This window comes from Coregonus clupeaformis, chromosome 15 (assembly GCF_020615455.1).
Source record: "Coregonus clupeaformis isolate EN_2021a chromosome 15, ASM2061545v1, whole genome shotgun sequence".
In the NCBI taxonomy this organism is placed as follows: Eukaryota; Metazoa; Chordata; class Actinopteri; order Salmoniformes; family Salmonidae; genus Coregonus; species Coregonus clupeaformis.
The window spans coordinates 15,915,223-15,938,095 of record NC_059206.1 but is presented as its reverse complement, the minus strand read 5'-3'; the positions used below and the strand labels follow the sequence as shown (position 1 = coordinate 15,938,095).

Sequence of the window (22,873 nt, the reverse complement as noted above, 5' to 3'; positions counted from 1 at the left end):
TCGAAATGTTAAAATGTGTACTTCTCCATAAATGTGACTCGTTTCAGGAAACTAGGCGTATGTCGCAAGTCACTACTTCACAGGAGAGGCATTTCAACATTTTTTTTGCAGAAATGCCTTCTGGAACATGTGAACTTTCCTGTGCTTTAATTCAAACTTGTATGCCATCTGTAAATATGAATAAAATTGTTAACTTACAAGCCTAGTTGGTTTAGCCACGGAAAAATACATGATTGGTTGAGATAATGGATGGGCTGGAAATGCCGAGAGATGAGTTCAGATTGGTCTGCCATGTAGCATGCTTCTGTCTATAAATGAGCTGCTCAGTAGGTGTACGTAATCCTTTCTAACGCAGCTTTTTTGAACGATATCACGAAGAACTGCAAAAGTGTTGCTAATGCTCTCCACTTCTGGAGGACGATCATGCCATGCTGACACTCTGATTCTGAAAATGAATCAGACGATGAGGAAATCCCTTCCATCAGCAAGGGCATTGAAGATGAAACGTGGCTGGGTCTTTCAGCATGACAATGATCCCAAACACACCGCCCGGGCAACGAAGGAGTGGCTTCGTAAGAAGCATTTCAAGGTCCTGGAGTGGCCTAGCCAGTCTCCAGATCTCAACCCCATAGAAAATCTTTGGAGGGAGTTGAAAGTCTGTGTTGCCCAGCGACAGCCCCAAAACATCACTGCTCTAGAGGAGATCTGCATGGAGGAATGGGCCAAAATACCAGCAACAGTGTGTGAAAACCTTGTGAAGACTTACAGAAAACGTTTGACCTGTGTCATTGCCAACAAAGGGTATATAACAAAGTATTGAGAAACTTTTGTTATTGACCAAATACTTATTTTCCACCATAATTTGCAAATAAATTCATTAAAAATCCTACAATGTTGCCTGGTTTGCTAGATTGACATATACTAAATTAATTTGGATGGGTTTATTGGTGTTAAAATACACCAGTTATGCTATTTTGGAACACCAGGCTACTGATGTCATGCAGCCTGTCGTTTTTGTGTTTATACTTTTTCATAACGACAACGACAAGTTTCATGTAGGACGACAATAGAATGTTTATGATGTCACTGCAACAATTGTCTACAGACATATCGATAGACGTAGTATAAACCAGCCTTTAGTCTTGAAATCTTCGGTTGATTAGTACACTACCATACTCACTCTGTTTAGCACATGGCCTCACATGTGAATCCTTAAAGAGATGGGTGGGGCTAAGGCTTAAGAGGGTGTGAATGATGCTTGAATGTTTGAATAACATCAACTATACCGTATGTAGGCTACTGAGCTTGTCTGATGCTTTAAGCCAGGGTTGCCCAACCCTGTTCCTGGAGAGCTATCCTCCTGTAGGTTTTCGCTCCAACCCCAGGTGTTACTAACCTGATTCATTTGATCAACCTGCTAATTATTAGAATCAGGTGTGCTAGATTAGGGTTGGAGCAAAAACCTACAGGACGGTAGCTCTCCAGGAACAGGGTTGGGCAGTCCTGCTTTAAGCACTGCAATAAAAAATTAAGACACACAAATTACTAAAGAGGGAGTCAGAGATCAATAAAGCCTAACCAGAAGAAAAAACCCTGTTCTGGACCCTCCTCCTCCCACTGCCCACTGCTGCTGGCCTTCTAAAGTTGTCGGTAATAGGCTACACCAGCGGTCGAAAACCTTTTCCATTTGGAGTGCCAAGTTATCGTACCATTTCTGCTGATCTGCGTGCCAGTTATGATTTTCATATGCACATGTTCGTGGAACAGTTTCATTTCATTTCATTGGTCAAAATTCTACCTAAATGAAAATGGTAGAAATATAAAAGTAACTTCAATTGCTATTGCCAGTATGTAAAAATAGCCTCCATAAAGCCAACAAATAAAAACATTACAGCCCACAGGTAGAAAATATCCTGATAAAATAAATATCCTATTAGTCACATTGGCTACGCATGGCCTGTCTGCAAATAACTTAAAACATTGTATCAACTATTAACTTGGTCCGGCCCGAAGCTTGCGCTAACAAACTTGCAACATTGTATAAAATATTCTGGGCCCTCAGTAAGCTCCGGACAGACAGACACAGCTGTAGGCTATTTGCGCAAGGGATAAGAAATAATCAGGTAGGCCTATTTTATGACGTTTCCACCAGATCAGAGTATGAAATTTTTTCCCCCTTTCATGCTGTGTGGTTATCAAAAGGGAAAGCGATGGAAAGATTTTTCAAATAGGCTACATTGAGGAACTATTGTCATTCTCAATGGATGTAAAAACATAATTTGTTTACTTGCTGTTTGAGGGGAAGAAAATATTACTCTGAGAAGCTCCACAGTGATGGTGAGTTAAGACAATCAGAAATAGTATCAGATCCCCAAATGGGCACATGTATAAGCCTACATTTGTGCGCAGGCCAGGTAGCCTAGGCCTACTTCTATGTGTAATCAGGTGCGTGTCCTTACTCAAGATTGACAGGAGCGCTCCAAACAAAAGACAATGAATAAATTGACAACTCGTAAATGGAATGAAATAAACCAAAACCTTTTTCTCACACGTGTAGCCTAGGTTGTGCACTCTGCAAACAACGTGTCCACTCCTACAATGACAAGGGTAAGACTGTAATAATAATATATTGAATGCATTAACAGAAATTACCGTAACCAAACAAACATTGTGGATTAGAAATGATGGGAATGAACAGTAAATATACTACTGGTGCTACTGGTGTGCCACTGAGACAGGCGTGAATCAGACAGGTGTCTCATGTGCCGTCATTTTTTAAATATAAATTTGCCACTGCTCAACTAAAAAAATCTTGGTCGACCAACAGTCTATCGACCAAACAATCGACCAATCGACTAAATGGGGTCAGCCCTAGTCGATTTAGAGTATTGTTTGACGATGAGTGCGCAGAAGAATTGGTTCCACAAACTGGTCTACATACTGAGCACAAATGAAAATATAGCAGTGTCCAAACAAGTTCTGTTTATGAACCAGTGACACTGGAGTCACGGAACTAATGTTACCATTCAATTTTAAGGTGATAATTGTTTACCTCAAATCTTTGCTCAAAGTTAACACAGTATGGTTGATAAACACATAATAATATAATAAATCAAACTAACAATCAAACCAAATAAAATGTCAACAGAGAACCTAGAGAATGCACGTCTGTCACATCCACAATCCAACCAGGTGTGCCCTCCACTACCCCTGTTATCCTGTAGTCACCCCACTGCCCCCTTGCCCCTCTATCCCCACAACAACAACACTAAATGGGGCCAGCCAGCCCCATGTTGCCCCCCTCCCCCATGCTCTGCCAATTGGCCAGGCCAGGCCAGGAACCTGTCAGTGTCGATTGAGTTGAGCCTGAGCGGACGTGCTGTTCCTGCTCCGAGAAGGCCCACCACTTGTTTCCAAAGCATGGGAAAAGAAAAGGGGTCTGCCTGTTCACATTCCTCCCATTCGAGCTGCCAACTCTCTCTCTCTCTTCCCCCTCTCCCTCTATCCGTCCCTCAAAGTGGAGGAGGAGAGGACGAGGGAGGGTGAGTCGGTAAATGAGATGAACAAAAGGCGTTCTGTGGACGCGGTCCTGGCTGCTTTCCATGTCAACAGTTCGGCGGGTTCAGAGGTCACGTTAACTACATTCATTCCCAGCAGCCCCCTTGTTTTGCTCCGTGAAGCGAGCCGCGGGGGTGGGCCCGACTTCAGAATTTTCACCCCTCCTTCCCTCGCACTCTCCCTCACACCACACCCCCCCTAATCCTTCGAAATATTTCTGATCCCTTCACATGTTTCTGCTCAATTAAAACAAAATGGACGACCCTGCCCTCCCTCTGGGGAGTGGGACAGACAGACAGAGAGAGAGAGAGAGAGAAAGAAACAGCAAAAGGAAAAAGTGATAGGGCCCTCCCTGAGGTGATGCGAGCTAGCCTACTCACCAGAGCTAGTCAAACAAACATGTAAATAACTACTCTAGAACTTCCAATTAGAGGAGAATAGAAAGAGGACCCGGTCATATAGGTGGTCGGCAAATTCCATATTGGGCTAATCCTATTAGCAAGCAGCTAGCAGTCCATGCGTACGGAACAAAGATGGCTTTGCTCAATTGCACCCCCACGCAGCCCAGAAACAAGGCTCCGATTTTGGATTAGGATGCTGGTTAGAAAGCTACAAAGCAGTATCCACCTGACTTTGACTTAAAACACTAACATATGCATGGGTTTGAATTATTGCTGTGTCCAGTGTACATTGTGTGACTGGGACAACAATAATCAACATGTAGAGGATATGAACATACAGTCTGACTCAGAGCCATATATTTACATAGTTGGAACAACTTTTAGCATTTAGAATATTGTTCTAATTCTAGACATTCAGTTACATAGCACTGTTTAAATATTCCCCATGTTATGTTAATGGAGCGCTAACATGGCTGCCATATAATTTTATAGTGTGATTTAAATGCATCATGTGCAGAAACCTCAATGTCCCAACTCTCTAAATACACTGAACAAAAATATAAACGCATATAAAATGTTGGTCCCATGATTCATGAGCTGAAATAAAAGATCCCAGAAATGTTCCTTATGCACAAAAAGCTTATTTCTCTAAAATGTTGTGCACTAATTTGTTTACATCGCTGTTAGTGAGCATTTCTCCTTTGCCAAGATAATCCATCCACCTGACAGGTGTGGCATATCAAGAAGCTGATTAAACAGCATGATCATTACACAGGTGCACCTTGTGCTGGGGACAATAAAAGGCCATTCTAAAATATGCAGTTTTGTCACACAACACAATGCCACAGATGTCTCATGTTTTGAAGGGGGCTTGCAATTGGCATGCTGACTGCAGGAATGTCCACCAGAGCTGTTGCCAGGAATTGAATGTTAATCTCTCTACCAAACATCGTTGAAAAGGAATGGGACAACATTCCACAGGCTACAATCAACAGCCTGATCAACTCTATGCGAAGGAGATGTGTCGCGCTGCATGAGGCAAATGGTGGTCACACCAGATACTGACTGTTTTCTGATCCACGCCCCTACCTTTTTTTTTAAAGGTATCTGTGACCAACAGATGCATATCTGTATTCCCACTCATGTGAAATCCATAGATTAGGGCCTAATTTATTTATTTCAATTGACTGATTTCCTTATATGAACTGTAACTCATTAAAACCATTGAATGTTGCGTTTATATTTTTGTTCTGTGTACATGGCTCTAGTCTGACTACTGTATGTGGATCCTGCATCTGATACTGGTTAGACTAGCTGTGGCCATTGACAGGAGGAAGAGAGAGACAGAGAAGGAGAAAGAGAGAGAGAAAGAGAGAGAGAAAGAGAGAGACAGAGGGAGACAGAGAGAGACAGAGAGGGAGACAGAGAGGGAGAAAGAGAGAGACAGAGAGAGACAGAGAGAGACAGAGAGAGAGAAATAGATGGAGAAAGAGAGAGAGAGAGAGGGAGACAGAGAGACAGAGGGAGACGGAGAGAGAGAAAGAGATGGATAAAGAAAGAGAGAGAGAGGGAGACAGAGAGAGACAGAGAGGGAGACGGAGAGAGAGAACGAGATGGAGAAAGAAAGAGAGAGGGAGACAGAGAGAGAGAAAGAGATGGAGAAAGAGAGAGAGAGAGGGAGGTAGAGAGAGAGAAAGAGATGGAGAAAGAGAGAGAGAGAGGGAGACAGAGCGAGACAGAGGGAGACGGAGAGAGAGAAAGAGATGGAGAAAGAGAGAGAGAGAGGGAGACAGAGAGAGAGAAAGAGATGGAGAAAGAGAGAGAGAGAGAGAGGGAGACAGAGAGAGACAGAGAGGGAGACGGAGAGAGAGAAAGAGATGGAGAAAGAGAAACAGAGAGGGAGACAGAGAGAGACAGAGGGAGACGGAGAGAGAGAAAGAGATGGAGAAAGAGAGACAGAGAGGGAGACAGAGAGAGACAGAGGGAAATATAAAGAGATGGAGATAAAAATAGAATGGCAGATATCAAACATGTAAGAAAGAGAGAAATAGCTGAGACTGAAAGAGAGCAACAGATTCTCACAATAGTGTAATGATTTTTGTCAACATTCCTATTTTATCCACCTTCAAAAATATAAATAATGGATTCAAAAATAGTCCCTCGTTTTCAAACAACACATATAGGCCTTACTGATCAAGGTACTTCTTCCAGCATACACAGAGACAGAAATCAGTATAGAGGAAAAGGGGCGGCCTCTGGACCACATAGGAATTACTAGTCAGAGACAAAGCATTGAGGTTGGAGTGGTCTGATTGGTCTGGCTTGGCTCTCTAACCAGCGGAGATAATACAGCTGCTGCTCCATCACACACACACACCGATAAAACTAGATACACATAAATACACACTCCCTTACTCTTTCTAACACACACAGGCACATGTGCAAACACACACACACACACACTATCAGGCCACATTCTCAGGTCTTGAAGTGGACGTCCGCCCTGGGACCTGAAGTGTTGTTACTTCCCTCTAGGCTCACCACCCCACACCAAGACCCAGGGTCACTTCCCCCTAGACTCACCACCCCACACCAAGACCCAGGGTCACTTCCCCCTAGACTCACCACCCCACACCAAGACCCAGGGTCACTTCCCCCTAGACTCACCACCCCACACCAAGACCCAGGGTCACTTCCCCCTAGACTCACCACCCCACACCAAGACCCAGGGTCACTTCCCCCTAGACTCACCACCCCACACCAAGACCCAGGGTCACTTCCCCTAGACTCACCACCCCACACCAAGACCCAGGGTCACTTCCCTCTAGACTCACCACCCCACACCAAGACCCAGGGTCACTTCCCCCTAGACTCACCACCCCACACCAAGACCCAGGGTCACTTCCCTCTAGACTCACCACCCCACACCAAGACCCAGGGTCACTTCCCCTAGACTCACCACCCCACACCAAGACCCAGGGTCACTTCCCTCTAGACTCACCACCCCACACCAACACCCAGGGTCACTTCCCCCTAGACTCACCACCCCACACCAAGACCCAGGGTCACTTCCCCTAGACTCACCACCCCACACCAAGACCCAGGGTCACTTCCCTCTAGACTCACCACCCCACACCAAGACCCAGGGTCACTTCCCCCTAGACTCACCACCCCACACCAAGACCCAGGGTCACTTCCCTCTAGACTCACCACCCCACACCAAGACCCAGGGTCACTTCCCCCTAGACTCACCACCCCACACCAAGACCCAGGGTCACTTCCCCCTAGACTCACCACCCCACACCAAGACCCAGGGTCACTTCCCTCCTAGACTCACCACCCCACACCAAGACCCAGGGTCACTTCCCCCTAGACTCACCACCCCACACCAAGACCCAGGGTCACTTCCCTCTAGACTCACCACCCCACACCAAGACCCAGGGTCACTTCCCCCTAGACTCACCACCCCACACCAAGACCCAGGGTCACTTCCCCCTAGACTCACCACCCCACACCAAGACCCAGGGTCACTTCCCTCTAGACTCACCACCCCACACCAAGACCCAGGGTCACTTCCCCCTAGACTCACCACCCCACACCAAGACCCAGGGTCACTTCCCTCTAGACTCACCACCCCACACCAAGACCCAGGGTCACTTCCCCCTAGACTCACCACCCCACACCAAGACCCAGGGTCACTTCCCCTCTAGACTCACCACCCCACACCAAGACCCAGGGTCACTTCCCCCTAGACTCACCACCCCACACCAAGACCCAGGGTCACTTCCCTCTAGACTCACCACCCCACACCAAGACCCAGGGTCACTTCCCCCTAGACTCACCACCCCACACCAAGACCCAGGGTCACTTCCCTCTAGACTCACCACCCCACACCAAGACCCAGGGTCACTTCCCCCTAGACTCACCACCCCACACCAAGACCCAGGGTCACTTCCCTCTAGACTCACCACCCCACACCAAGACCCAGGGTCACTTCCCCCTAGACTCACCACCCCACACCAAGACCCAGGGTCACTTCCCTCTAGACTCACCACCCCACACCAAGACCCAGGGTCACTTCCCCCTAGACTCACCACCCCACACCAAGACCCAGGGTCACTTCCCTCTAGACTCACCACCCCACACCAACACCCAGGGTCACTTCCCCCTAGACTCACCACCCCACACCAAGACCCAGGGTCACTTCCCCCTAGACTCACCACCCCACACCAAGACCCAGGGTCACTTCCCCCTAGACTCACCACCCCACACCAACACCCAGGCCAAATGGCCATCCGCAAATCTTGCGCTCTGCCCATGGACCGAAGTGGCAAGTGGTGTCATTGGTGGACAACAGAGGATGACTTGGTAGAACGTAGGGTGATCTTGCATTCAGTATGTGTTTGAGAGAACGTTTGAGAACGAGAGAGCGCGAGTGTGTGTGTGTCTGTGTGTGTGTGTGTGTGTGTGTCACGTCTATGTATGTGGCATGAACAGAGAACATGGCCTGACTTCTGCCCACAGACAATGGGAAAAGCCACTGGTGAAGGTACAGTCACTACTCAGAGTCCAGAGGACCCTCTGTAATGCCTGTCCTAACCTGTCCTGTTTTGTCCTAACCTGTCTTGTCCTCACCTGTTCTGTCCTGTCCTAAGCTGTCCTAACCTGTCCTTTCCTAACCTGTCCTGTCCTAACCTGTATTGTCCTAATCCATCCTGTCCTATTCTGTCCTAACCTGTCCTGTCCTATTCTGTCCTAACATGTCCTGTCCTCTTCTGTCCTGTCCTGTTCTGTCCTGTCCTAACATGTCCTGTCCTCTTCTGTCCTGTCCTGTTCTGTCCTGTCCTAACATGTCCTGTCCTCTTCTGTCCTGTCCTGTTCTGTCCTGTCCTAACATGTCCTGTCCTCTTCTGTCCTGTCCTGTTCTGTCCTGTCGCTCCACTTTTTCCAATGCTACTTGGCTGTCTCTTTTCCTTAGCTTTTTCTCTGCTGTGATGATGCAGAATATCCAACTATAGAATGAAACAGTTCAACTGACTTAAAAACAACATGTATAATGCATTATGATGCCACCCCTCCTGAACACACAATCCTGTATGTCGCTCTGGATATAATGACTAAAATGTAAATATCCATGTTCAATGGTGCCGACATTACCTTGTGGTACACCGGGCATATAGGATTTCTCTCTCTCTCTCTCTCAAACACACACACACACACACACACACACACAGGGGTCTCACCTGAGGATGCAGTAGCAGCTGTGGGCACCCGAGGAGAGGCGGCAGAAGCCAAAGCGCTGCTTGCTCTCGATGTCCGTCAGCACAAAGGTGAAGTTCTGGCCCACTTGGCTCACCGACAGACTGCACCACACAGAGAGGAGGGGCATCAATCAATCAATTGAATTGATCCATAAAGCACTTTTTACATCAGCACAAAGTCCTTTCAACAGTAATCTGGCCTAGACCCCAAAGACCAAGCAAAAGCAGGAGCACATTTATAAGACAGAAGGGGAGTTGGAGAGAGAGAAGTAGATCGAGATAGAGGAGAGAAAGAAAGATGCATTTTCAGACATGGCTTCTAGTTTAACCCAAAGTCGTGCCCTTTAAAGTGCTTTCTGTATAAAGATCTCGTTATTATTGCTAGTGTGATCATCATTATCAGTATTAGCATCGTATGTACACATGTAGAGTACCTAGGGCCAACGGTCCATTTAGGAGGGATGCTGGCTGAAGGCGTCCGCATACTAGGTTCGGTTTGCTCCTAGCAGAACTCGGCTAGGTGAAGTGAACGTCTGTGCCTCGCATACTCCCTTATAAGGTCCCCTGTAGCTCAGTTGGTAGAGCATGGCGCTTGCAACGCCAGGGTTGTGGGGTTTTTCCCCACGGGGGGCTAGTATGAAAATGCTCACTAACTGTAAGTCGCTCTGGATAAGAGCGTCTGCTAAATGACTAAAATGTCAATGTAAATGTGCTTGAATAACGAGAAAGAAGCGGCAATATTACTGTTTGTCCTTCTTGAGACACCGTACGCAACAACATAAAGTGCATTCGGAAAGTATTCAGACCCCTTTACTTTTTCCACATTTTATTATGATACAGTCTTATTCTACAATGGATTCAATAATTTTTTTACTCATCAATCTACACACAACACCCCATAATGACAAAGCGAAAACAGGTTTTTAGAAATTTTTGCTAATTTATAAAATATTAAAAACAGAAATACCCTATTTACATAAGCATTCAGACCCTTTGCTATGAGACTCGAAATTGAGCTCAGGTGCATCCTGTTTCCATTGATCATCCCTTGAGATGTTTCTACAACTTGATTGGAGTCCACCTGTGGTAAATTCTATTGATTGGACATGATTTGGAAAGGCACACACCTGTCTAGATAACGTCCCACAGTTGACATTGCATGTCAGAACAAAAGCCATTAGATTGAAGGAATTGTCCGTAGAGCTCCGAGACAGGATTGTGTTGAGGCACAGATCTGGGGAGAGTACCAAAACATTTCTGCAGCATTGAAGGTCCCCAAGAACACAGTGGCCGCCATCATTCCTAAATGGAAGAAGTTTGGAACCACCAAGACTCTTCCTAGAGCTTCCAATCAGGCCTATATGGTAGAGAGGCCAGACGGAAACCACTCCTCGGTAAAAGGCACATGACAGCTCACTTGGAGTTTGCCAAAAGGAACCTAAAGGCCTCTCAGACCATGAGAAACAAGATTCTCTGGTCTGATGAAACCAACCTTGAACTCTTTGGCCTGAATGCCAAGCGTCACGTCTGGAAGAAACCTGGCACCAGCCCTACGGTGAAACATGGTGGTGGCAGCATCATGCTGTGGGAATGTTTTTCAGCGGCAGGGACTGGGAGACTAGTCAGGATCGAGGAAAAGATTAACGGAGCAAAGTATAGAGAGATCCATGATAAAAACCTGCTCCGGAGCGCTCAGGACCTCAGACTGGGGCGAAGGTTCACCTTCCAACAGGACAACGATCCTAAGCACACAGCCAAGACAACGCAGGAGTGGTTTTGGGAGAAGTCTCTGAATGTCCTTGAGTGGCCCAGCCAGAGCCTGGACTTGAACCAGATCGAACATCTCTGGAGAGACCTGAAAATAGCTGTGCAGCGATGCTCCCCATCCAACCTGACATAGCTTGAGAGGATCTGCAGAGAAGAATGGGAGAAATCCCCAAATACAGGTGTGCCAAGCTTGTAGCGTCATACCCAAGACGACTCGAGGCTGTAATCGCTGCCAAAGGTGCTTCAATAAAGTACTGAGTAAAGGGTCTGAATACTTATGTAAATGTGATATCAGTTTTTTATTTTGTATACATTTGCAAAAACGTTAAAAACAACTCAATCCATTTTAGAATAAGGCTGTAACGTAACAAAATGTGGAAAATGTCAAGGGGTCTGAATATTTCAGAATGCACTGTACATAGACACTTCCTCAAAATAGTCTGAATCAATCTAAGATAAATGAAGAACTCCATCGTTAATTTTTACGTTTTTGCCGAACAGGTCTTAGACACGCAATTGTACATTGAACTAAGTATTTCTCAAGTGAAAAAATGTGCATGAAAACTAGTTGTCTATCAGTGAATGACACTTCATTTAAGAATCCCTACTGTTGACCAACCAATCACCGACCAAGGGGCATTGACTTCGGCTACCGAACTTCAGCTTGCCTCCCCCAAAAGATGCATGCGCTCAAACAGCCGAAACAAACCCTGCCGAACACAAAAACGTCACAATCTTTTATTATAATAGAGTTGGATCTGAAATTATTGACACCCTTAATAAATATGAGCAATAATGACTGTATCAAGTAAATTATTAAAATACTGAGCTATTATTATATTATATGCTCAAAAAAATTTGAAAATTACATTATTTTATACTGATAAATTGCTCAGAGAAAGAGATTTTGTTTAACAAGAAAAATAAAATTTCTCAAAAGGTAGGGTTGTCAAAATTATTGACAACCTTAAAGATTCTTATAAAGTAGTCAATATTTGGTCCCAAATTCCTAGCACCCAATGACTACCTCAAGCTTGTGGATGCATTTGCAGTTAGTTTTGGTTGTGTTTCAGATTATTTTGTGCCCAATAGAAATGAATGACAAAATAATGTATTATTTGGAGTCACTTTTATTGTAAATAAGAATAGAATATGTTTTTAAACACTTCTACATTAATGTGGATAATACCAAGGTTACGGATAATCCTGAATGAATTGTGAATAATGATGAGTGAGAAAGTTAGAGGGTCAAAGATCATACCACCAAGACATGCTAACCTCCCCTGTTAGAGGGTCAAAGATCATACCACCAAGACATGCTAACCTCCCCTGTTAGAGGGTCAAAGATCATACCACCAAGACATGCTAACCTCCCCTGTTATTGGTAATGGTGAAGGTTAGCATGTCTTGGGGGTATGATCATTATTCGTCATTATTCACGATTCATTCAGGATTATCCAGATTATCTATTGGGCACAAAACAATCTGAAACGCAACCAAAACAAACTCCAAACGCATCCAAGTTTGTAGTCACAAGCTTGATGTAGTCATGGCGTGCTAGGAATATGGGACCAAATACTAAACTTTTGACTACTTTATTTATAAGAATCTTTAGGGGTGTCAATAATTTTGACCCCTACCTTTTTGAGAAAAAAATGTATTACTTGTTAAACAAAACCTCTTTCTCTGAGCAATTACATTTCCCAAATATTTTTTGCATACAATATAGCTCAATATTTGAATTATTTATTTTATACATTCATTATTGCACATCTTTATCAAGGCTGTCAACAATTTCGGGCCCCACTGTATATGCGCAAACTGGTTTTTTTCGACTGGGAAGCATAGGGTAAGCTTGAGTGTGTGCTCCACCCTACAGTAGTGAATGGCTGTGTAGATGTGTGGGTGGGTGGGTGTGTGTGTGGATGGCATGGCATCATGGCCAGTGGCTGGGGTGACAAGCCTGCCCCCTGAGTCAGCGTATCACATGGCTAACTATAGAAGCCTAGTGGGCAGCCTCTCTCGCGCTCTCGTGTGACAAGAGGTCGGAATAATGGGCTGTGTGTGTGTGTGTGTGTGTGTGTGTGTGTGTGTGTGTGTGTGTGTGTGTGTGTGTGTGTGTGGGAGATGGTAGTCAAGCTACTTCTGACCCATGGGCACTGACAGTATAAACAGTGTTTCTCAACATGAGCAAGTAGAGACAGTGTCAAGAGAAAGAGACGGACGCAGGAGGAAATGTCAAACAGCTTCACACACACACACACACACACACACACACACACACACACACACACACACACAGTTTTCCTCCCACTCGCTGCCTCCCTGCCTTCTCCTCCATTGTATGTGTCACTCCCGTTGATATTGACTGGAGTGACTGTTGTGACCGTGTGTATGATTCCTAATCTCTCCTGTAGATGGCGATAGCACTCAGGGGCTACACTAGCACAGTAGTGTTCTCTCTGTAATGATGCTGGTTGTAGCATAGTGTGTGGAGACTGTGCATTTGTAAGAGGTGACAACATTGGGTTTCCAAGTAACCAAACAACCTCTCTTGTTGTAGGCATGATAACTGTCAAGCTAGGGAATAGGCCAAGCTAGTGTGTAGCTGTTGAGTTAAAGCTGCAATATGTAAAATTTTGGGCGACCCAACCAAATTCAACTAGAAATGTGAGTTATAGATATGTCATTCTCGTTGAAAGCAAGTCTAAGAAGCGGTAGATCTGTTCTATGTGCATTATTTCTATGCTTCCCGTTCTTACGTTTTACCTTTGCATCTTTTACTTTCGGTGTTGTACACCAGCTTCAAACAGCTGAAAATACAATATTTTTTGGTTATTGAAAATATATTTCACAGCGGTTTAGATGGTACTATGATTCTCTACACTTTACTTGCTTATTTTGGCACATAAACAGAAATTAGGCTAACTATTAGAATTCTAGCAACCAGGAAATGGTGAAGCGATTTCTGCATAGTGCACCTTTAAGTCACATACTGTATGTGCTGTCAGTCTGAGATACAAATTATCTTGAAAACTATAGTATTATTTTTAATTAGTTTACTGAGACAAATTCTAAAATGACTTAGAAATGTTATGTTTGGGGCCTCCCGAGTGGCGCAGCGGTCTAAGGCATTGCATCGCAGTGCTAGAGGCGTCACTACAGATCCAGGTTCGATCCTGGGCTGTGTTGCAGCCGGCCGCGACCGGGATACCCATGAGGCGGCGCACAATTGGCCTAGCGTGGTCCGAGTTAGGGGAGGGTTTGGCCGGCTGGGATGTCCCATCGCGCTCTAGCGACTCCTTGTGGCCGCCAGCTGTACAGTGTTTCCTCAGACATATTGGTGCGGCTGGCTTCCGGGTTAAGGGAGCAGTGTGTCAAGAAGCAGTGTGGCTTGGCGGGGTCGTGTTTCGGAGGACACATGGCTCTCGACCTTCGCCTCTCCCGAGTCCGTAACGGGAGTTGCAGCGATGGGACAAGACTGTAACTACCAATTGGATATCACGAAAAAGGGGGTAAAAAGTACCAAAAAAATACATAATAATAATAATAATAATAATGTTATGTATGTCAGTCGCTGTCCTTTGTACTTGGGGGGTGGGGTGGGGGGGGGGGGGGCATTTGATAGGCCATAATAAAATAGTTAAAAGTAGCTCCCTCTCAACCAAGTGGGGGGGACAGGAGAGAGCTCAGGCATAGCCACCAGCTGGGTTTGGTAAATCACACTCTGAAGAGACACATTACTTCCCTAGAGGGGTGGTGTGTGTGTGTGTGTGTGTGTGTGTGTGTGTGTGTGTGTGTGTGTGTGTTATGGGGGTCTAGGACCTTAAACTCTCCAAAAAGCTTCCGGAGAACACGGCTGCCGGCTGTGCGGCATTACAAACGACGAGAGGGGAGGGAGGGAGTGTGTGTGTGTGTGTGTTATAACAAACATACCTGTCCACACTGAAGGGGAAGCAGAACTTGGGGACTGTCTGAAGAGTTTCCTGTGGGGGGAGAGAGAGAGAGAACAGAGAGAGAGAGAGAGCAGAGAGAGAGCGAGAACATTTATACATCTAAAGGACCCTATAAATCTAAGTATTAACTGCGCCACACCATATAACAGGGCATGGCCTGGAGAAACGAGAGACAGATGAGGGCAGAGGGCAGAGAAGGAGGTGAAGGAAAATATCTATTAAGGTGTAAAGGGGCACAAAGAAAGGAGAGAGAGAAGGAGAGATAGAGGAAGTAGAGGAGAGAGAGACATTGACAGGGAGACGATCGCACCGGAGATGATAAAAAAATGGAAGGGGAAAAAAGAAAATAACACAATGGCAACAAATGAAGCCGGCGGTGGTGTGGTGGGAGTTTGAGTCGGGGGCGGGGGGGGTTTGAGCAGTGTTAACAGGGCCCTGGGGGAGAGAGCGAGAGAGGAGCTGCCCCAACATATGGGCAACAGTGAAAGGGGAGCGGGCGGCAGGATCCAAGGAGACCAGCGGGGAACGGGTAGAGGGGGATGGGTGGGGGATACTAGGGAGGCCAGGGGATTCACAGATCAGCATGGGGCAAGAGGTGAGGGGGAGAGGGGATAGAAGGCTGGCAGGCAGGGGCTTTGCCTGGCCACCTCTCTCTCTCAGCTGTGGCACTCCAACACGGGGAGTCGGAGACCCCTGGATTAGGGCCCTGGGACTAAGGGGAACTAACAAAGACAGACAGAGGGGGAGGGAGAGAGAAGTGAGAGGAAGATAAAGGAATAGCAAGCGGACAGAGCAAAAAAGGGAAAAAGAGAGAGAAATAGTGGTGGAGTGAGAGAGAGATATATATGATAGAGCAAGAAGTGAGGGAAAAAGAGTGAAAAATAAAGGTGGAGGGGTACAAGGAGAGCGAGAGAGAGAGAGAGAGAGAGAGAGAGAGAGAGAGAGTAACACAGGGGCTCAGGAGAGCTCAGACTAGCAACTAGGCCGGTCAACAACAGAGCAGGCTGGGGCTAATGTTTGTGGTAGACAGAGGAGGGAGTCATGCCTAGCCAGGGTGCTCTCTGGCAGTGTTCATTTTGGCAGTTATTTTAGGTTTAATTTTTGTCTTAGTTTTAGCTTTAAAATGCCTTTTAGTCTTAGTCACATTTTAGCCATTTCATCCTTCTCTGGAGAATTTTTGTCTAGTTTTAGTCACATTCATTTTAGTCCTATTATAGTCAGTGTATTTTTTCTATTAAATAATGAATATTTAGGCAATCTCTAACTTCCTTCATGTGCACATTCAGATAGCCTTGTCCAACTAGACCTACTATCTCCTGGTATACCTTAGCTGGCAACATTGTGGCAGATTGTAACCAATGCCAGCCATAATTAAGCATATAGGCTATAAAGCCTTGGCTTCAGGTTAAACAATTTACAGCTCAGATTTTCTCCCCATCACAACCCTCAAGGGGGTAAATAACAGTGGTTTCCTTGAAAACTGGATAATTTGAGCTTTACAAAAATGCTAGAAGTATTAATGTATTCAACATTTCTCATAGGAAAAAAGCAACCGCAACTCACATTTGCAGACCGTGGCGCGAGAGCGGCAACACAGATGAATGAATAACAGTGGACATGGGAAAATAGAGCTTCTGATGTGATCAAAGCAAAAATAGCCTCCATGACAGTAAGAGAGAGTTAACATTGTTTCTAGTTGAGGTTAGTTACAAGTCCAGTGTCCTGCCTTCGCATCAGTTCAAAAGATTGACTAGTGACTGAAGTGACCTCCTGAGAGCTGTGTGGGAGAGCCGGGCAGATCAGCTCAATCAGACCGCGCAACTGAAAGATGTCCATTCTGCCAATGACAGGATAGCATGAAATATTCTGCATGCATGCTTATGATTGGATAAAACAGATGAAAAGGTTCATGTCAAATTAAATGTCCATTAGTCTCACGTGGAATTCTCGTCTCGTCACATTTCCGTCTACTAAAATATAAAGTAATGTGTAATACTTATCGTTTGTTTCCAGGGCATGTCGTCTCGTTATCGTCATAGTTTTAGTATGGAAAAATAGGTTGTTGACAAGTATTTATCGTCATAGTTATTGTTGACGAAATGAACACTGCTCCCTGGTGGGCTACCACAGCCGTGTTGAGGCCCTGGCGGAACCAGATGGAGGGACAAACAAGAGTGCCAGGCAGCAGAGAGCTTCAAGCCTGTAGTCCCCCAAGACCTCCACCCCCAGGTGGACAACCAATTACAGACTCAGCTCACTGGTCGCCATGACAGCAGATGAGGGTGAGTCGGTGGCACCTGGTGGGTGAGGCCTTGGCTCCCACGATGCATTGGGGCCACCGTGGGACACGGTGGGCAGGTGGTGGATCAGGTGTGGTGAAAAACAGGTGAAAGGGTGAGAGGGGCGAGGTGTGATATAATACAAAAAGACTAGAGTTCACGTTGGTGCGGCTGGCTTCCGGGTTAAGCGAGCAGTGTGTTCGTGTGTTCTCCCGAGTCCGTACGGGAGTTGCAGCGATGGGACAAGACTGTAACTACCAATTGGATATCATGAAATTGGGGAGAAAAACGGGGGGAAAACTACCAAAAAAAAAATATATATATATATAAAAACATAAAAAAGACTGGACTTGACTTGAGTTCAAGAGAGGGAGGCACAGGCACTGATGTAACTGTGTCACCATGACAAGAGCACACATATAGCATGCACATTCACACATAAGCATTAAAAACTCACAAACACACATTTGTTATGAAACTGAGGAAGTTAAATAATATCACACACACTTTTTAGTCAGTAAAACTGACCTTCAACTCTTATTCCCTAGACCTCTCTACTATCATTAGCCAAGCCATAAACTGTCATGATCCCTCTCAAAAGATTAGGCCAAACGACTTGACACAAACCACAAGTCTACAAGCTAGCTGAGGAGACAGCTTTTGACAGTTTATAAGGGTTTGAATGAAGTGTTTTCCCTTGGCTTGGATTCCCTGGTCTTGTCCTAGAGGCAGAACTGAGCAGTTTCCCCTTAGATAGGCCAGCTGCAAAGTCAAAATTGGCTATATGTTAAAAATAGCTTTTTGGTCTTCATTTAAGGTTAGGGTTAGGCATTAGGGATAGCAGTGTGGTTAAGGTTAGGGTTAAGGTTAGGTTTAAAATCAGATTTGATGACTTTGTGACTGTGCCAGCTAGTGACCACTGCAGAGCTGCCTCCAGAACAAGACCCGTGATGAGAAACGATACCTGCGGTCTGAAAGGGCAAGGCTAGTCTGATGGTTTTTGACTCACTCCTATGACTAATATGGGCTTATGAAGCTGGCCTGTTCCATTTGGCAACAAACGGTTCCAATCAGGGCCTGAGTCATGGCCTGAGTCACCCAAGACTGAACCCACACACCCCTCAGGAAATATGTGGCATGTTATATGCATTGTATGATTGAGTGCTTTTAAGAGGGTCTTTTTTGTCCATTGACATAGTCCATGGAAGGATGAGTTGGCACTGTGATGCGACTGGGAGGGGAGTCAGAATGAAAGGATGAGTTGGCACTGTGATGCGACTGGGAGGGGAGTCAGAATGAAAGGATGAGTTGGCACTGTGATGCCGAGCACTCCACTTATTTTTTGAATGTGTGTTACATGCACACAAAACAGAGAGAGACACACACACACACACACCCCGGCACACATACACACACAAAACAGACACACACATACACAAGTAAAAACTAGAAGCACATGCAAATACAGTAGGTATTTTAAATGAAGTAGTGCTTACATAGCCTCATAATAAAACAAGGACTTAAAATAACAGGCAAACAGCACAATAGAAAAGGCAGATGAAAGGCGGAGACATCTAATCCCCACAAAACAACAAACTAAAGATGAAAACATACAAGAGAGATAAACTTACTGTCAATAAAATAAAACAATATTATGACAATAAAACTATTGTCATTTTAAATGGTGTCTTCGAAAAATAATAGATTTCAGTTTAATAAACCAATATTAATTTATCATACACAATTCTAATAGTCACTAGACTATATAGCAGTAATATTAACAGCAGCAGTAGCCAAGCACTTGCATAGGAAAGCATCTATTAGAATTTGCCACTCAGAATGATGCAGAGAAGCTATTTCCCAGAAATGATGGGGTTGTTCGTTTTAACAAGTGCATATGTCGTAATGTGTCCAGAGAGCAATAACAGTCCATCATCATTTAGGCACAGGGACAGCTTAGCCATTCAGCCCCAGGAATAGGAAACCCATTTCCAGGGGAGGGATGGATGTAGTGTGTGTCCTGTCCCAGAGTGCAAGGTGTCGTGCGATTTGCCTTAATGCCCCCCCCACTAAACCCCTGTGGACTACACCTTAGTTTTAATTGCTGTAACTTCCCCCACCTTCTCTTGGCCAACCTCATAACAGCTATACTGGTGGAGTAGTGGTGTGTGTGTGTGTGTGTGTGTGTGTGTGTGTGTGTGTCTGGTTGATTGTCGGAGCTGAGCTCTGTGCTACCCTGCCACTTCCTGCCTCCCTGGCTGGGACACACCACACCTGGGGCCTCCCCTTCCACGAGACTCCAACCTGGCAACCCAATCCCCCTTCCATCTCTGAGCTCCAACCTGGCAACCTAACCCCCCTTCCATCTCTGAGCTCCAACCCTCCTTTTCACTCAGTACATCAAACCCATCTGACACACTGCCTCGCAGCACTTATTCTCCAGACCCTGCCTGCTAACATCAATCGGGCCAGAGGGGTTGGGGGTTGAGGGTTGGGGGAAGTGGAGCGATGGTAGCTCACAGGGGCTTGGTGGACTAACCTCCAGCCTCGCTGGGCCCAGTTTGGCCACAGATAATTGGGCCCAGGAACGGTTCCCTGACAAGACGGGTACATTCTCACACACAGGCACGTAGGGGCACACACACATACACAACGTTCACACACACAGACATGTACACACCAACATTTTTCACACACACACACGTGCACCAACCACACGTTTCCACTTCCTCCAAACTAAATGAGATGGAGGGGGGCCGGATGGATGAAGGGAAGACGGGGACCTGTGTGTAGAACGCCAATCAACAGGACCAGTGTGTGTAGTACGCCAATCAACAGGACCAGTGTGTGTAGTACGCCAATCAACAGGACCAGTGTGTGTAGTACGCCAATCAACAGGACCAGTGTGTGTAGTACGCCAATCAACAGGACCAGTGTGTGTAATACGCCAATCAACAGGACCAGTGTGTGTAATACGCCAATCAACAGGACCAGTGTGTGTAGTACGCCAATCAACAGGACCAGTGTGTGTAGTACGCCAATCAACAGGACCAGTGTGTGTAGAACGCCAAGCAACAGGACCAGTGTGTGTAGTACGCCAATCAACAGGACCAGTGTGTGTAGTACGCCAATCAACAGGACCAGTGTGTGTAATACGCCAATCAACAGGACCAGTGTGTGTAGTACGCCAATCAACAGGACCAGTGTGTGTAATACGCCAATCAACAGGACCAGTGTGTGTAGTACGCCAATCAACAGGACCAGTGTGTGTAGTACGCCAATCAACAGGACCAGTGTGTGTAGTACGCCAATCAACAGGACCAGTGTGTGTAGTACGCCAATCAACAGGACCAGTGTGTGTAGTACGCCAATCAACAGGACCAGTGTGTGTAGTACGCCAATCAACAGGACCAGTGTGTGTAATACGCCAATCAACAGGACCAGTGTGTGTAATACGCCAATCAACAGGACCAGTGTGTGTAGTACGCCAATCAACAGGACCAGTGTGTGTAGTACGCCAATCAACAGGACCAGTGTGTGTAATACGCCAATCAACAGGACCAGTGTGTGTAGAACGCCAATCAACAGGACCAGTGTGTGTAGAACGCCAATCAACAGGACCAGTGTGTGTAATACGCCAATCAACAGGACCAGTGTGTGTAGTACGCCAATCAACAGGACCAGTGTGTGTAATACGCCAATCAACAGGACCAGTGTGTGTAATACGCCAATCAACAGGACCAGTGTGTGTAGTACGCCAAGCAACAGGACCAGTGTGTGTAATACGCCAATCAACAGGACCAGTGTGTGTAGTACGCCAATCAACAGGACCAGTGTGTGTAATACGCCAATCAACAGGACCAGTGTGTGTAGTATGCCAAGCAACAGGACCAGTGTGTGTAGTACGCCAATCAACAGGACCAGTGTGTGTAGTACGCCAAGCAACAGGACCAGTGTGTGTAGTATGCCAAGCAACAGGACCAGTGTGTGTAGTACGCCAATCAACAGGACCAGTGTGTGTAGTACGCCAATCAACAGGACCAGTGTGTGTAATACGCCAATCAACAGGACCAGTGTGTGTAGTACGCCAATCAACAGGACCAGTGTGTGTAGTACGCCAAGCAACAGGACCAGTGTGTGTAGTATGCCAAGCAACAGGACCAGTGTGTGTAGTACGCCAAGCAACAGGACAAGTGTTTCATCTCCTGTGTCTCTATTTCCTTCAGCACTTCACAGGGTCTCCTTCCACTGCACACCTCCCAATCCCTCACTGCCTTCACAGGGTCTTTATACTCGTATTCCAATTGCAACAATAATAAAACGCTAAAACCTCAGTAGCCACCACATAGAGAAAACGCTGCCGTATGAAATGTTGATCTTGTTGTTGTTTGAAAAAAGCGATAATAGCAAATGTACACACACAGTTTATTAAGTACACCCATCTAGTACCGGGTCGGACCCCGCTTTGCCTCCAGAACAGACTGAATTCTTCGGGGCATGGAAACGTTGCTCAATTGGTATTGTGTGTATTGTTGTGTATTGTTAGATATTACTGAACTGTTAGAGCTAAGAACACAAGCATTTCGCTACACGCGCAATAACATCAGCTAAACATGTGTATGCGACCAATCAAATTTGATTAGATATTGATCAAGGGACCTAACGTGTGCCAGGAAAATATTCCCTACACCATTACACCACCGCCACCAGCCTGTACCGTTGACACCAGGCAGAATGGGGCCATGGACTCATGCTGCTTACGCCAAATCCTGACTCTGTCATCAGCATGACGCAACTGTAGTGCGTGAAAAGCCCAGGAGGCTGGCCGTTTCTGAGATACTGGAACCGGCGCGCACTGGCACCGACGATCATACCACACTCAAAGTCGCTTAGGTCACTCTTTTTGCCCAATCTAACGTTCAATCGAACAGTAACTGGATGCCTCGATGCCTGTCTGCCTGCTTTATATAGCAAGCCACGGCCACGTGACTTACTGTCTGTAGGAGCAAACCAATTTCGTGAACGGGGTGGTGTACCTAATAAACTGACCACTGAGTGTAGATAATAGCAAATAACAATAAAAAACATGCAATATCAATGAGATAGAGAGCATTTCTATGAGACATCCGCAGTCGACTGATGAAATGCTTTAATAAAAGGAAGCCATATTGCTCTTCATTAGGAGGAGGAGGAGGACGGTGCTGTGCAAACAGAGCAGAGCGCCGAGGCCCCTCATTAGATGTAATACCACAGGCAGCACTCTCATTTGTCTCAATGAGACCCCTTTTATACAGTTATGGATTTTAAATTACTACCAGCGCAGCCACTCTGCAAAAAGGCGCATTGTCGGCACTTCACCTCACAGTGTGGACAGACACCATGAAACAGAATGCCAAAAGGATGAAAAGGGAAAAAACAACAAGACATTAGCTGGGGCGGCGCGTCCGCGGATCGATGAAGTCATTAGCTGGGGCGGCGCGTCCGCGGATCGATGAAGCGCAACCTCGTCGTTGTTGTTCTGCCGTTCTTCATGTGTCTCCAAAAGTGCCTTCAGAAGATAGAGATAGGAAAATAGCGGTGTCGACTTGAGTAAAATGAAGTGAACTAGGCTTTCTGTGGCCATGAAGCTGGTCCTGACTCCTCCAATTCTC

General features: G+C 45.9%; 1 protein-coding gene across 3 annotated transcripts in view; it reads right to left on the bottom strand.

Moving 5' to 3' along the window:
* LOC121582028 (DENN domain-containing protein 1A) overlaps positions 1 to 22,873 on the bottom strand; it is a 168,440-nt gene that overhangs the window by 86,937 nt on the left and 58,630 nt on the right. For all 3 annotated transcript variants that reach the window (XM_041897530.2, XM_041897533.2, XM_045225006.1), the window contains exons 4-5: positions 14,924 to 14,973; positions 9,203 to 9,322 (exon numbers count right to left, since the gene is read on the bottom strand). In XM_041897530.2, the coding sequence (XP_041753464.1) occupies positions 9,203 to 9,322; positions 14,924 to 14,973 (170 nt within the window). The remainder of the gene's footprint in view (positions 1 to 9,202; positions 9,323 to 14,923; positions 14,974 to 22,873) is intronic.